General features: G+C 45.3%; 1 protein-coding gene across 9 annotated transcripts in view; it reads left to right on the forward strand.

Moving 5' to 3' along the window:
- The window catches only part of LOC138772521 (phosphatidate phosphatase LPIN3-like), a 123093-nt gene that overhangs the window by 78267 nt on the left and 29107 nt on the right, over positions 1-15719 (forward strand). For 2 of the 9 annotated variants that reach the window (XM_069952970.1, XM_069952969.1), the window contains 3 exons: positions 11679-11880; positions 13202-13295; positions 14514-14718. In XM_069952970.1, coding sequence (XP_069809071.1) covers positions 11689-11880; positions 13202-13295; positions 14514-14718 — 491 coding nt within the window. In that variant the 5' untranslated portion in view covers positions 11679-11688. Of the gene's footprint in view, positions 1-9317; positions 9383-10631; positions 10704-11005; positions 11283-11678; positions 11881-13201; positions 13296-14513; positions 14719-15719 lie in introns of those variants that run through there. The other 7 variants (XM_069952974.1, XM_069952972.1, XM_069952973.1 and 4 more) reach the window with 7 other exon arrangements.

Here is a 15719-nt window from a genome sequence, read left to right on the forward strand (position 1 = left end):
AATGCAGGATCTCAATACACTGGTTCAGAATCTCGCTGAAGGGGTCCAGGAGCAAGAGGCTGCCCCCCGACAAGTGACTATGACCACCCCCTCTCCTCCTGAACCACCTGTACAACTACCGTAAAAATTTAAGGGCGATAGAAAGAATTTCCGTACCTTCAGGGAAGGATGCCGGTTATTCTTTCGACTACGTCCCCCCTCCTCGGGGGACGAGGCCCAAAAGGTGGGGATTATCATGTCCCTTTAGCAGGGTCCGCCACAGGAGTGGGCATTTTCTCTCTCTTCCAATGTCATTGAATTAAGTTCAGTTGACTTTTTCTTTTCGGCTTTGGGACTGCTGTTCGATGACCCTGACAGGACTGCAGTAGCCGAGAGACAATTGACGTCCCTAAGACAGGGGAAAAGGCCAGTTGAGGACTATTGCGCAGAGTTTCGCCAGTGGTGTATCCCGTCTGGTTGGAGCGACTCTGCCCTGCGCTATCAGTTCCGGGTGGGTCTCTCTGACCAGTTAAAGGATTTATAAATAGCTTATCCTCCCCCTGAAACATTAGAGGAGACCATGACCTTAGCCATTAGGGTGGATCGTCGTATGCGGGACAGACGGAGGGAGAAAGGAACCTCTGAACCCTGTAAAACCTCTTCTTCTTTTCTGTCTTTCCCTAAACCACCTTCTTCCCTGTTACCACCACCGGAAGAACCTATGCAAATTGGTGCCACCGATGCTAGGGCTAGACAAGGCAGCATAATCTTTGTACTGCGGGAAAGCTGGACATCGTATCCGGGAATGTACCTCCAGACCCGGGACATCCCTGGAAAACTCCAGCGCCTGAGTGACTATCGAGGGGGTCACTCAGGCGCACAGGTACCACTCGATAATAAGTGGATGGTCCCATCTCGCTATGTTTGGGCGAGAAATGTATTTCTGGGTTTGCCCATGTTGATTCAGGGACATCCGCTAATTTTATTAATTCCGGGTTTTGGTCCAATTTGGGGGTATGTCCGCTTCAGCTTAAATGCCTGCTGAGTATCACTGGGGCAGACTTTACCCCATTGGCTCAAGGTAGAGTGAAATATATCACTCCCCCTCTTGAAGTAAAGGTGGGGTCGATCCATTCTGAGTGTCTTGATTTTTTGGTTATGGACAACTTGTCTTCTGATATTATTTTAGGATTACCCTGGTTGACCCAGCATAATCCTGTGTTTGATTGGCCAAATAGAGAACTTAGTAATGGGGGCCAGGGTGTGCCGCCCATTGTATTTCTTTGAATTTAACTGAATGTTCTTCATTAGAAGGAGAGCTCCCTGAGTTTTTATCCGATTTTGTTGATGTTTTTGACGAACAATCGGTGGATGAGTTACCCCCCCCCACCGTCCATACGATTGTGCTATCGATTTAATTCCTGAATCCAGATACCCAAAAGGACGGATTTTTAATTTGTCTAGACCTGAGAGGGAGGCAATGCGTGATTATGTTAAAGAAAGTTTACGCAAGGGTCACATTCGTCCTTCCTGTTCTCCCCTGGGGGCGGGATTTTTCTTTGTTGGTAAAAAGGATGGTGGTCTGCGTCTTTTGCATTTGCATTGGCCCGGTGGTTTTCTAAGATTGACCTTCGAGGAGCCTACAACCTGATTTGGATAAAAGAGGGCGATGAATGGAAAACTGCCTTCAATACCCCCGAGGGGCACTTTGAGTATCTCGTCATGCCCTTCGGGTTATGCAATGCACCCGCAGTTTTCCAACACTTTGCTAACGATGTGTTTCGTGAATACCTAGGACGTTTCTTAGTGGTATACTTAGACGATATTCTAATTTTTTCTCCCGATTGGTTCTCACATGTGTGTCATGTCCGCAAAGTGATGGAACTCCTAAGACAAAACCATTTATTTGCTAAGTTGTCAAAGTGCCAGTTTGGTGTTCAGGAGGTTTCATTTTTAAGATATAAAATCACCCCCAGCTCTTTTGGTATGGATCCCCTTAAAGTAACGGCCATTGAAAAGTGGAAGCGCCCCAACAATCTTAAGGCTTTACAGAGATTTTTGGGATTCGCTAATTACTATAGAACGTTTATTAAGGGGTTCTCTGTGATTGCGAAACCCTTGACAGATCTTACCAGAAAGGGAGCGGATTTAGACAACTGGACTCCTGAAGCCGTTCTGGCATTTGACAAACTTAGGGCCCTATTCCACCGGATGATTATAGTTTGCATAATCGTTAACGATTAACCATCTCAAACGACCCCTATTTTGAAAGACCTGAAAATGTTCACTCATTTCCATGGAACGATAATCGTTACTTATGATCATATTTGCGATTGTTTTTTCTTCGCTATTGCGTTCGTATCTACTGCGAACCGCCGAATAACGTCTTATTCAATTCGAACGTTTTGCGAACAAGCAACGATAAAAATAGGTCCAGGTCTTATAAAGCGATCAACGATTTCTCGTTCGGTCGTTAATCGTTAACTGCATTTCAACCGAACGATTATCGTTTAGATTCGAACGATTTAACGATAATCTGAACAATAATCGTCCGGTGGAATAGGGCCCTTAAAGGATGTTTTTCGGTAGCCCCGGTATTGGTTCAACCTAACTTTCAACAACCTTTTATTACCGAGGTGGATGCCTCAGAGGTGGGGGCTGTTCTTTCACAGAGTTCTGAGACGCTCACCAACCTCCGACCTATAGCCTACTTCTCTAGAAAATTCTCCAAAGCCGAATTTAACTATGATATAGGCAATAGAGAGCTTCTTGCCATTAAGTGGGCTTTTGATGAGTGGAGACATTTTCTAGAAGGGGCTAAACACAAAGTTAAGGTTTTAACTGATGATAAAAATCTTGTTTATTTGGATAAAGCTAAGCGTCTTACTCCACGGCAGGCCAGATGGGCACTCTTCTTCACGCGGTTTGATCTTGAAATCACCTTCAGGCCTGGCTCCAAAAATGTAAGAGCAGACGCTTTATCCCGTAGTTTTGACGTTAGCAAGGTCCCGATAAAGGAACCTGAAACTATTTTATCTCCTGGTGTGGTAGTAGCCATATTGCAGCCCGACCTAGCTGCTCAAGTTGTCGAATCTCAATCGATGGCTCCTAGAAATACCCCGGAGAACAAACTCTTTGTTCCCCCAAACCTTCGTTTGAGAGTCCTGGAAGAAACACATTGTTCGGTGTTAGCTGGTCATCCAGGCATTGCTGGCACCAAGTATTTACTATCTCGCCATTATTGGTGGCCATCTTGGGCCAGAGATGCTAAGTTGTTTGTGGAGGCCTGTGAGATTTGTGCTAGGTCCAAGGTTCTTCGCTGGTTACCCGAGGGACTCCTTCAACCAATACCGGTGCCTGCTAGACCTTGGACCCACATCTCTATGGACTTTATAACTGATTTACCACTCTCCAAGGGTAAGACTGTGATTTCGGTGGTTGTGGACAGATTTTCTAAAATGTGTCATTTAATTCCTCTCAGCGAGCTTCCCAACGCCCGTACTTTGGCATCTCTGTTTATCAATCATATCTTACGTTTACATGGGGTCCCAGAGAATATTGTTTCGGATCGGGGGGTACAGTTTGTATCAAAATTCTGGAATGAATTCTGTAACCGCTTGGGTACATCCTTGTCATTTTCCTCCGCTTTTCATCTGCAATCCAATGGTCAAACAGAGAGAGTTAATCAGTCACTGGAACAGTTTTTAAGATGTTTTGTTGCAGGGTCTCAGGACAAATGAAAAGAATACTTACCTTTAGCGGAGTTTGCACTAAATAACCGTGAAAGTCAATCTTTTAAAATGTCGCCATTCTTTTGTAATTTTGGGTTTAACCCTCGTTGTTCTTCTGTACATGCTGCCGAGTCTATTAATCCATCCGCCCAAAGAATATACAGGAAACTGTGCACAGTTTGGGCCCAGGCTCTTCAGAACCTGGTTAAAGCCCAAGAAAATTGTAAGAAACAATCAGATAAAAGACGCATATCTGGCCCTGAGTACAGGGTAGGTGGTAAGGTATGGCTCTACACTAGAAACTAAAGACACCATCTGGTAAACTTTCTCCTAAATACATTGGTCCTTATGCTATAATAAAGATCATTAATCCAGTTTCATTTAAGTTACTTTTCCCTAAGACAAAATAGAAAAAAGTGATGCCAGCTTACCGCCGTTCCTGTAGCCTCACTGCTCGGGCTCTCACTTCAACCAGTGCGTCGTAGCATAGTAAACGGGAAAAATGAGTCCAGCTCCCGGCCAGGATTAGATGAATTGAGCTTTATTGACACCCCAGCACCGTGCACACACTGCGGCAACCCCCCCAAAGAGAAGCCTACGCGTTTCGATTGCTAACCGCAATCTTAATCATGGCTACTGACCTCTTGGAGTAGTCAGGACTTATAGTCTCAGGCTTCCAGCGCCGGCGGCACGGAGGTCACGCCCCACTGCACACGTCAGCTGCGAGATACACCTGGACTAATCGGTCAGACCCACACCGAGGTCAAATGGCTGTGTAATGATAATAACAACAAACGTGTAAAAACATACTACAGCACAGTATACAAACCCTGTACAATAACCATAAGCTTATGAATTACAATCATGTATCTCTTACTATTAGCCAACCTGCTATGTGTAAAGTCAGTGTTTACTATGACATCCAAGGTGCAGCCTCGTCTGGAACAGACTGATAAGGTCAATAGTGGAGCAGCATTTCTCGCCGTAAGTTCATACCATGCGGCATACATGTGTTGAGGCAAAAGATCCAGAATGCCTCCCTGTCCCTGAGCAATGTTTGTACATCGCCACCTCTGCTAGAGGCAAATATTTTTTCAATGGCAAAGATCCGAAATGATTTTGTAGAGCCTTGGTGTGCCTCAATGAAGTGGCGTGATGCCTCAGATAGCGTCCTGCCCCCGGATGCTCTATATCGTATAAATATTCACAAGCCCGTATTTTTAATTTTCTTGAGGTGCATCCAACATACATGATGTGACAATGTGTGCACAAGATGACGTACACAACATTGAAACTGTTACAGTTCATGAATGACTTGATCCTGTATGATTTGTTTTGGGTAGAGTCCTTATAGTCTTTGCACGGTAATGCATACAAACATGTTTTGCAGGGATGATGGCCACATTTAAAGAAACCTACAGTGTCCAACCATGTGTATTTGACCTGCTTGCTTCTCCGCCCACTGCCAGGCACCGAAGGGGACAAGGTATCCCCCAGAGTCTTCGCTCTTTTGGACACCACATCAATTCCATCAGACAAAATGTCATTCAGTGCTCCGTCCTCTTGTAGTATGGGCAGATATTTGCGAACAATTTTTCCAATATTAGAGAATTGAGAGCTAAATTTCGTTATGAATGTGGGTCTCCTAGCTTTTTTGATTGTGGCTGGAGTTACATGCTGATTGATTAGACTATTTCTGTCTCTTGCATCCACTTTTTTACAAGCCCTCTGTATCATCCAATTTTTGTATCCCCTTTCAGAGAGTCTCTGGATACAGATATTTTTCTCCAATAGAAAGCTGTTCTGTTGGTCACAATTCCTCTTCATACGTAGGAGTTCACCCACCGGAATGGACTTGATGGTGTGTCGAGGGTGGTGACTGGTGGCATGGTTATTGTACAGGGTTTGTATACTGTGCTGTAGTATGTTTTTACACGTTTGTTGTTATTATCATTACACAGCCATTTGACCTCGGTGTGGGTCTGACCGATTAGTCCAGGTGTATCTCGCAGCTGACGTGTGCAGTGGGGCGTGACCTCCGTACCGCCGGCGCTGGAAGCCTGAGACTATAAGTCCTGACTACTCCAAGAGGTCAGTAGCCATGATTAAGATTGCGGTTAGCAATCGAAACGCGTAGGCTTCTCTTTGGGGGGGTTGCCGCAGTGTGTGCACGGTGCTGGGGTGTCAATAAAGCTCAATTCATCTAATCCTGGCCGGGAGCTGGACTCATTTTTCCCGTTTACTTTTGCCTAAGAGCTTGAAAATTCATGATGTCTTTCATAAGTCTCTGTTAAAGAAGTATGTTAACCCTGTGTTGCTGTCTACTCCCCCTGCTCCTTTGGTCGTTCAAGGTGAGCTGGAATATGAGGTGGAAAGAATCCTGGATTCTCGTTGGGTTTAGAGTTCTTTACAGTATCTTGTTAACTGGAAGGGGTTTGGTCCATGCACCTCGCCTTATCCGACAATACCACATGCGTAACCCTTCCAGGCTGGGTCCTTTGGGTGAGGGTCCTGAGGCCCCTCATAAAAGGGGGGTACTGTCAGGAGTGTGACTTTGCTTTCCTTGGTCTGTGCCGGGCAATCGAGGAAGCGCTGAGTTTGTTTGTTTTTTGCACTGTATGGGTTGTCTGAATTGTGTCTTACCTTCCAGCCACACCCGCCTTGCTTGTCAGACTTTGGCAGTGCAGGGGTTACTGCACTGCTCGGTCTGTCCAGCTGAACTTGGTGCTGGGATCAGGGCTGATCCAATCAGCTGCCGGACCTAAGCTCTGATCCTGGTTAAAAGAAGCCAGTTGCTCACTTCCCTGCTGGCTAATAGAGTAATCTAGTCCCAGCTCCCCTTATCTCTGTCCTGCGTACCCTGTCCTATCTACCCGCTGTTGTTACTCTGTTACCTGACCTACTGCCTGTTACCGACTATCCGCTATCTTCCTGATTTTGTACTTCGCTGCCCGTGTGTTGCTGACTTGGCCCGTTTGACTCCGCTCTATTGTGTTTGTTCGTCTGTCTGCATTTTGTATTTCACTTACATCAGTATAGGGATTGGCACCGTGGTTTTCCGCGACTGCTTAGGGTCGTTTGCGGCAAGTAGGTAGGGTCAGAGGGTGGGTCTAGCTTCAGGGCTCACTGTCTCGTACTGTTTCTGCCTACCGAGTCTGACATAAACCCTTTAAAAATAATTAACTACTAATGTATCATAGGAGGAAAGGTTAATCACAGTGAGGTCACCAGCAACTTGACTTCAGATGAACCCTCCCGGCATCACAGAGTGCAGAGACAGCCGGCCAGGGATCGTCTCAGAAGGGAGGTGGGAGGGAGTTCACAGCAGAGACGGAGAGAACAGCTCATACATAGTTTTGCGTCTTCTGCAGAAAGTAGTAGTAGAGAATATCTAACTGCATATTTCATCCAGCTGAGCACTTTGTCGGACCACTTCCTGCAGGACATACAGCAGCTGAGAAGTACTGGAAAACTGGAGATTGTTAAATAGAAGTAAATACAAATCTCTATAACTTCCTGACACTAGTTGATTTGTGAACAATCCCTTTAAAGCTTTACTATCATTTCAGAATGTTGTTATTGATGGGTGGGGGTCTGGGCGGCGGTCCAGCTGTGCGGCACCTGACCGTCAGATCTCCGTCTCCCTGGATCATAGAGCCAGTGATATAGGGAACATAGAGCAGAATGTCTGGCATTATAGCTGAGTATATACAGTAGAAGAAAAAAGTAGCCAGCTCACCTCTATTGCTGCAAATCAATCGGCTTGCACGGATCCCCTCCAATGGAAAGCGAACTTCAATAGAATACAACTAATGATCCAGCAAACTTGATAGTAAAAATCCAGTCCCATTTATTGCACACAACACCTGGTGGTACAGACGGACATCAGCCCCCAGCACAGATAACGTCCGTTGCTGATGTCCGTCTGTACCACCAGGTGTTGTGTGCAATAAATGGGACTGGATTTTTACTATCAAGTTTGCTGGATCATTTGTTGTATTCCTCTGAGTATATATGGAGAGATACAGTATATGGAGACTGTGACACTGTCATGTGCTGTGTCTGCCAGCAGGTGGCCCCGTCCTTCACTGTAGCATAGGCTGCATAGGATACGGTCTCTTGGGTCTGTCTCTTGCCGTCTCTCTACTTGTCCGCTTATAGAGAGTGTTGTCAGGCTCCACTGTCTTATATATTACCGCGTGGAGTATAATAACCCACATAGTATACATGCCTTATATTATTGGTTACTGAGCAGTTCTCCTACAGATCCAGCATAGAGACCGTATTATACAGCTATATACAGTGTAGTGATGGTATTATACAGCTATATACAGTGTAGTGACGGTATTATAAATCTATATACAGTAGTGACAGTATTATACAGCTATATACAGCATATAGTAGTGATGGTATTATACAGCTATATAGTAGTGATAGTATTATACAGCTATATATACAGCATATAGTAGTGACGGTATTATACAGATATATACAGCATATAGTAGTGACAGTATTATACAGCTATATACAGTGTAGTGACGGTATTATACAGCTATATATACAGCATATAGTAGTGACAGTATTATAAAGCTATATAGTAGTGATAGTAGTATACAGCTTCATACAGCATATAGTAGTTACGGTATTATACAGCTATATACAGCATATAGTAGTGACGGTATAATACAGCTGTATACAGCATATAGTAGTTACGGTATTATACAGCATATAGTAGTGATGGTATTATACAGCTATATACAGCATATAGTAGTGATGGTATTATACAGCTTTACTTAAAAGCTGGGTTCACACACTGTATACTTCAGGCAGTATTTGGTCCTCAAGTCAGGTCCTCATAGCAACCAAAACCAGGAGTGGATTGAAAACACAGAAAGGATCTGTTCACACAATGTTGAAATTGAGTGGATGGCCGTCATATAACGGTAAATAACTGCCATTATTTCAATACCACAGCCGTTGTTTTAAAATAACAGCAAAAATTTGCCATTAAATGACGGCCATCCACTCAATTACAACATTATGTGAACATAGCCTTTCTGTGTTTTCAATCCACTCCTGGTTTTGGTTGCTATACAGCCTCACAAATACAGCATCAAATATACATAGTGTGAACCCAGCTTATACAGCATAGAGTAGTGACGGTGTAATACAGCTGTATATACAGCATATAGTAGTGATGGTATTATACAGCTGTATACAGCATATAGTAGTGATGGTATTATACAGCTGTATACAGCATATAGTAGTGACGGTATTATACAGCTGTATATACAGCATATAGTAGTGTGTACCAGCTAGATACTGTATATAGGACATATAGATAATAGATGAATATATAAGCTATGATTCCCGGTTGATCTCCGGCCTGTGCACAGCTCAGTGTACGTCCAGCCGCTCGGCCCGCTCTCTGTATGTTTCTACCCTCTGGGTTGGTGGGGTCCCTGAGTGCCGCTGGTTTTCTCCTCTCACAATGTATATATTGTATGGCGGCAGATGAGGAAATGATGTTTATTTTACAGCCTTCTGCGCTTTACAAATCAGGGCTCATTATGTATCACTTACTGCCATCTCTGCGCTGCCGCTGCTGCCCGTCCTGTGTCGGAGCCCGGATGGTGTGTATTCTGACTGCTCAGCTGATGCTATAGAGTCAGGTATACCGCTCATACTGCTCATGTCACGTATACCGCTCATGTTACATATACTGCTCATGTTACATATACCACTCATGTCACGTATACAGCTCATGTCACGTATACCGCTCATACAGCTCATGTCACGTATACCGCTCATACAGCTCATGTCACGTATACCACTCATACAGCTCATGTCACGTATACCGCTCATACAGCTCATGTCACGTATACCGCTCATACAGCTCATGTCACGTATACCGCTCATACAGCTCATGTCACGTATACCACTCATACAGCTCATGTCACGTATACCACTCATACAGCTCATGTCACGTATACCGCTCATACAGCTCATGTCACGTATACCGCTCATACAGCTCATGTCACGTATACCGCTCATACAGCTCATGTCACGTATACCGCTCATACAGCTCATGTCACGTATACCGCTCATACAGCTCATGTCACGTATACCGCTCATACAGCTCATGTCACGTATACCGCTCATACAGCTCATGTCACGTATACCGCTCATACAGCTCATGTCACGTATACCACTCATACAGCTCATGTCACGTATACCGCTCATACAGCTCATGTCACGTATACCACTCATGTTACATATATGCTTATGTTACATATACTACTCATGTCACGTATACCACTCATGTCACGTATACCGTATATACTCCTCATGTTACATATACCGCTCATGTTACATATACTGCTCATGTTACATATATCGCTCATGTCGCGTATACCGCTCATGTTACATATACTGCTCATGTTACAAATACTGCTCCTGTCACGTATACAGCTCATGTCACGTATACCGCTTATGTTACATATACTGCTCATGTCACGTATACCACTCATGTCACGTATACAGCTCATGTCACGTATACCGCTTATGTTACATATACGCTTATGTTACATATACTGCTCATGTCACGTATACCACTCATGTCACGTATACCGCTCATACAGCTCATGTCACGTATACCACTCATACAGCTCATGTCACGTATACCGCTCATGTTACATATACTGCTCATGTTACATATACCACTCATGTCACGTATACCGCTCATACTGCTCATGTCACATATACCGCCCATGTCACGTATTCGGCTCATGTCACGTCTACCCCTCATGTCACGTATACCGCTCATACAGCTCATGTCACGTATACCGCTCATGTTACATATACTGCTCATATTACATATACCACTCATGTCACGTATACCACTCATACAGCTCATGTCACGTCTACCGCTCATGTCAGGTATACCGCTCATGTCACGTCTACAGCTCATGTCAGGTATACCGCTCATGTCAGGTATAATGCTAATATAATGTATACCGCTCATGTCATGTAACATATAGTATAGTGTTTCGGTGTTTCCTGACCGTAGAAATAATTTCCATATACTGCTCATGTCATGTATGTGAGGTACGATGTGTACGGACAGTGTCGTCTACAAATGTTACTGTAAATAAGCTTTGCAGCGTGGCCCATTTCTCTACATTTGATCTATAGGTATTAAGGCAGGTCCAAGGGAGCCAATCAGATTGCTGCTTTAACTTTCCAACCTGAACTTAATAAAATAAAGACTGAAAACTGATTGGTTGCTAGGGGCTCCTGCTCCTCTGGTGCTGGTTGCTAGGGGCTCCTGCTCCTCTGGTGCTGGTTGCTAGGGGCTCCTGCTCCTCTGGTGATGGTTGCTAGGTGCTCCTGCTCCTCTGGTGCTGGTTGCTAGGGGCCCCTGCTCCTCTGGTGCTGGTTGCTAGGGGCCCCTGCTCCTCTGGTGCTGGTTGCTAGGGGCCCCTGCTCCTCTGGTGCTGGTTGCTAGGGGCTCCTGGTTGCTATCCACGAGGCTGGCGCCCATCCCGGTGATCTATATTACATACACTTCCTGTGAGTTTGGCTGTGATGTTATATAGAGAGATGAATGGATATAATATAATCTATATACAGTGATGACGATGGTCGTATATCCTGTACAGGAGAAGCAGTGTCCATGTATCTAAAGGGGTTACCTAGGATCAGGAAGACATGGCCGCTTTCTTTAGCGCCACCCTAGTTCTTAGTTTGTGTGTGGTACTGCAGCTCAGCCATTGAAGAGAATGAAGCCCTATTGTATTACCGCACACAGCCTAATGACAGGGGTGGCGCTGTTTTTTTATGTTTTCATCCATATTGACCCCTTTAAAGTGACACGTTATTTTTGGTTGCCATGGCAATAAGCAGTGCATTATATATGATAAATGTTTCGTAAATCATCTGCCTGGAACTGACTCTTCTGTTCTCCAGTTTACAGACAATGAACTATGTGGGGCAGCTGGCGGGCTCCGTCCTGGGCCGCGTACGAGACCTCTATAAGGGCGTCAATCCAGCCACCTTGTCCGGCTCTATCGATGTGGTCGTGGTCCGACAACCTGATGGATCCTTTCGGTCTTCACCTTTCCATGTGCGGTTTGGGAAACTTGGAATTCTGCGATCAACTGAGATGACTGTAAGTGAAGGGGATATATATATATATATATATATATATATATATATATATATATATATATATATAATATACACAATAATAAAGATACAGTGGTGCCTTGGATTAGGAGCATAATTCATTCCGGGACGGCGCTTGTAATCCAAATCTACTCTTACACCAAAGCACATTATCCCATAAGAAATCATAGAAATGCAGACAATTGGTTCCACCCCGTAAATATACTGATTTTTATTCTGAATAACATGTAGAAGAGATGAAACATTCAGAAACAGCAGAATATGTGATATTATAGGTTACTGTCCCGTAATGGAGAGGATGGGAAACTCTCTGTACAGGGAGAGAGGGGTTACAGCTATGGAGAGATTACCCCCACAGTCCTGTCCCCTGATGTAAGCCCCAGGCGGATCTACTTTGGAAGGTGAGGGAGATATATAGTATATATACACAATAATACTGGTGTATATATATCAGTTATATATATAGTATATACACAATAATACCAGTATATATACATATACAATATATGGCTCTGTGTGTGGCCCCAGCCATATGGAGCAGGAGAAGCTGAGCAGACTGATATAAAGATTTCAGGCCTTAGGAGTCCAGTGGGCGGCTGACAATCTTCTTACATGTTTGAACAGACAGAAAGGTGTCAATCACTTAAAATGAGAAGATATGTATATGAATAAATGACACATTATTCTAAGACTTTCCCCATAACCCTATATATCAGTCTCCTCAGCTCCTCCTGCTCTATAACATGATGGCTGCAGACTGGACTGTATACTTAAAGGGAACCCATCACCATGAAAATGCTTCCTAATCTATCGGCATCATGTTATAGGGCAGGAGGAGCTGAGCGGATTGATATACATCTTTATGGGAAAAGATTCAGGATAACTTGTAATTTATTGCTTGAAATCTCTGTTTCCAGGCTAAAGAGTCCAATCCATTAAGTGACTCCGCCTACTGGACTCCTTATCACAGAATGATCAGGGATTTTAGTTAAGTTCTCCTGAATCTTTTCCCATAAAGATATATATCAATCTGCTCGGCTCTCCCTGCTCTATAACATCATGCTGATAGATTAGATAGCATTGTGTAGGTGACAGGTTCCCTTTAACATGGTGCTTTCCTTTTACTGTGTGTATATAGTACCTTGCCTAACTTGTGCCGATCCGGAGTTATGGCCGATATATCGAGTTACGGTACATCGATCCCATACAACGTCCCCCAGCATTATAGGAGCTCAGTCAATCTTATGTCAAACTGTTTTTCTAACCCCAATTGGTGTGACCTCTAATCTCTTCTATTTGTGCAGGTGGACATAGAAGTCAATGGAGAGCCGGTAGATTTACCGATGAGACTTGGAGACAACGGAGAAGCGTTCTTCATCCAGGAGGAGGAGGAGGAGGAGGGAAGTATAGGATAGACTTTGCTTCCTGACCTCACTTTGGGACAGACGTGTTTCCCACACTGTGTAGTGATGGTGAAACAGCATCACCATCATCATCATCTTCATCCATCGTGTTTCTCCCTAAATAAGACCGGGTCTTATATTATTTTTTTCTCTGAAAAGTATTGTTATTTTTGGGGTAGGGCTTATTTTCAGGGTAGGGCTTATTTTCGGGGACTGGTTTATTTTCGGAGTAGGGCTTATTTTTGAGTACAGCTTATTTTCAGGGTGGGGCTTATTTTCAGGGTGGGGCTTATTATCGGGGTAGGGCTTATTTTAGAGGTCAGGCTTATTTCCAGGGTCGGGCTTATATTTGGATAGAGCCTTTTTTTTACGGTAGGGCTTATTTTTGGGGTCGGGCCTATTTTTGAGGTGGGGTTTATTTTTGGGGTTGGGCCTATTTTTGAGGTGGGGTTTATTTTCGGGGTCAGGCTTATTTTTGGGGTGCGGCTTATTTTCTGGGTGGGGCTTATTGTTGGGGTATGGCTTGTTTCGGGGTGGGACTTATTTTCGGAGTCAGGCTTATTTTTGGGTAGCGCTTGTTTTCACGGTGGGGCTAATTTTCGGGGTCACACTTATTTTTTGGGTCGGGCTTATTTCCAGGGTCGGGCTTATGTTTGGGGTCAGGCTTATTTTTTGGGTCAGGCTTATTTTTGGGGTGCCGCTTATTTTCGTGGTGGGGTTTATTTTAGGGGTCAGGCTTATTTTCAGGGTAGGGGTTATTTTATGGGTAGGGCTTATTTTTGGGGTGGGGCTTATATTTGGATAGAGCCTTTTTACGGTAGGGCATATTTTCGGGGTGGGGCTTATTTTCGGAGAAGCGGTATAGAGTCAGCAGAAGGACTTCTCTATGGATATACTGTACGTGTGACTGCTGGCACCCTATATAGTGGGGCACATATTCACTAACCACATATCACTTAGGATCAGTAAACAGCAGTCTGTATAACAAACACATGACGTTACCAGGGATGGGGAACCTGCCGCCCTCCAGCTGTTGCAGAACTACAATTCCCATCAAGCTTTGGCTCTCCAGACATGATGGGAGTTGTAGTTTTGCATTAGCTGGGGGGCGGCAGGTTCCCTGATCTGTCTATAGGCTGCTAGGCCTTCTTATAAGGACCCTATATACTGGGACTGCTGAGTGTGTGTAATGTCCCTTTATTCTCCTTATTTTAGGAGCCCGCTTTCTCCGTGGTTTCTCCTCACCTGCCTCAGGCCACCGCCTCCCTTTATGTCAGTGATGAATTTCCGGAACCTTCTCCAGCTTTCCATTCTCCTTTTACTGATACCCCCACTAGAAGGAAAAACTGGAGCAAGAGAGTAATGGCGAACCGAACGGACGCTGCGAACAAATCCGAAGACACCATGCTGCCTACCTGGTGAGTGATACCTGCGCGGACGGCCTAGTGGGACTGATCCACATGTAGAGGCACTACCACTATGGACTACCACCGAGCATTGTTATAGCGAGCCTCCAGGCCTCTCCTGTTATAGCGAGCCTCCGGGCCTCTCCTGTTATAGCGAGCCTCCAGCCCTCTCCTGTTATAGCGAGCCTCCAGCCCTCTCTCCTGTTATAGCGAGCCTCCAGGCCTCTCCTGTTATAGCGAGCCTCCAGGCCTCTCTCCTGTTATAGCGAGCCTCCAGCCCTCTCTCCTGTTATAGCGAGCCTCCAGGCCTCTCCTGTTATAGCGAGCCTCCAGGCCTCTCTCCTGTTATAGCGAGCCTCCAGCCCTCTCTCCTGTTATAGCGAGCCTCCAGCCCTCTCCTGTTATAGCGAGCCTCCAGCCCTCTCTCCTGTTATAGCGAGCCTCCAGCCCTCTCTCCTGTTATAGCGAGCCTCCAGTCCTCTCCTGTTATAGCGAGCCTCCAGGCCTCTCCTGTTATAGCGAGCCTCCAGGCCTCTCTCCTGTTATAGCGAGCCTCCAGCCCTCTCCTGTTATAGCGAGCCTCCATGCCTCTCCTGTTATAGCGAGCCTCCAGCCCTCTCTCCTGTTATAGCGAGCCTCCAGGCCTCTCTCCTGTTATAGCGAGCCTCCAGGCCTCTCTCCTGTTATAGCGAGCCTCCAGTCCTCTCCTGTTATAGCGAGCCTCCAGGCCTCTCTCCTGTTATAGCGAGCCTCCAGCCCTCTCTCCTGTTATAGCGAGCCTCCAGCCCTCTCTCCTGTTATAGCGAGCCTCCAGTCCTCTCCTGTTATAGCGAGCCTCCAGCCCTCTCTCCTGTTATAGCGAGCCTCCAGGCCTCTCTCCTGTTATAGCGAGCCTCCATGCCTCTCCTGTTATAGCGAGCCTCCAGCCCTCTCTCCTGTTATAGCGAGCCTCCAGGCCTCTCTCCTGTTATAGCGAGCCTCCAGCCCACTCCTGTTATAGCGAGCCTCCAGTC

The sequence above is a fragment of the Dendropsophus ebraccatus genome, chromosome 14 (assembly GCF_027789765.1).
Source record: "Dendropsophus ebraccatus isolate aDenEbr1 chromosome 14, aDenEbr1.pat, whole genome shotgun sequence".
NCBI lineage: Eukaryota > Metazoa > Chordata > Amphibia > Anura > Hylidae > Dendropsophus > Dendropsophus ebraccatus.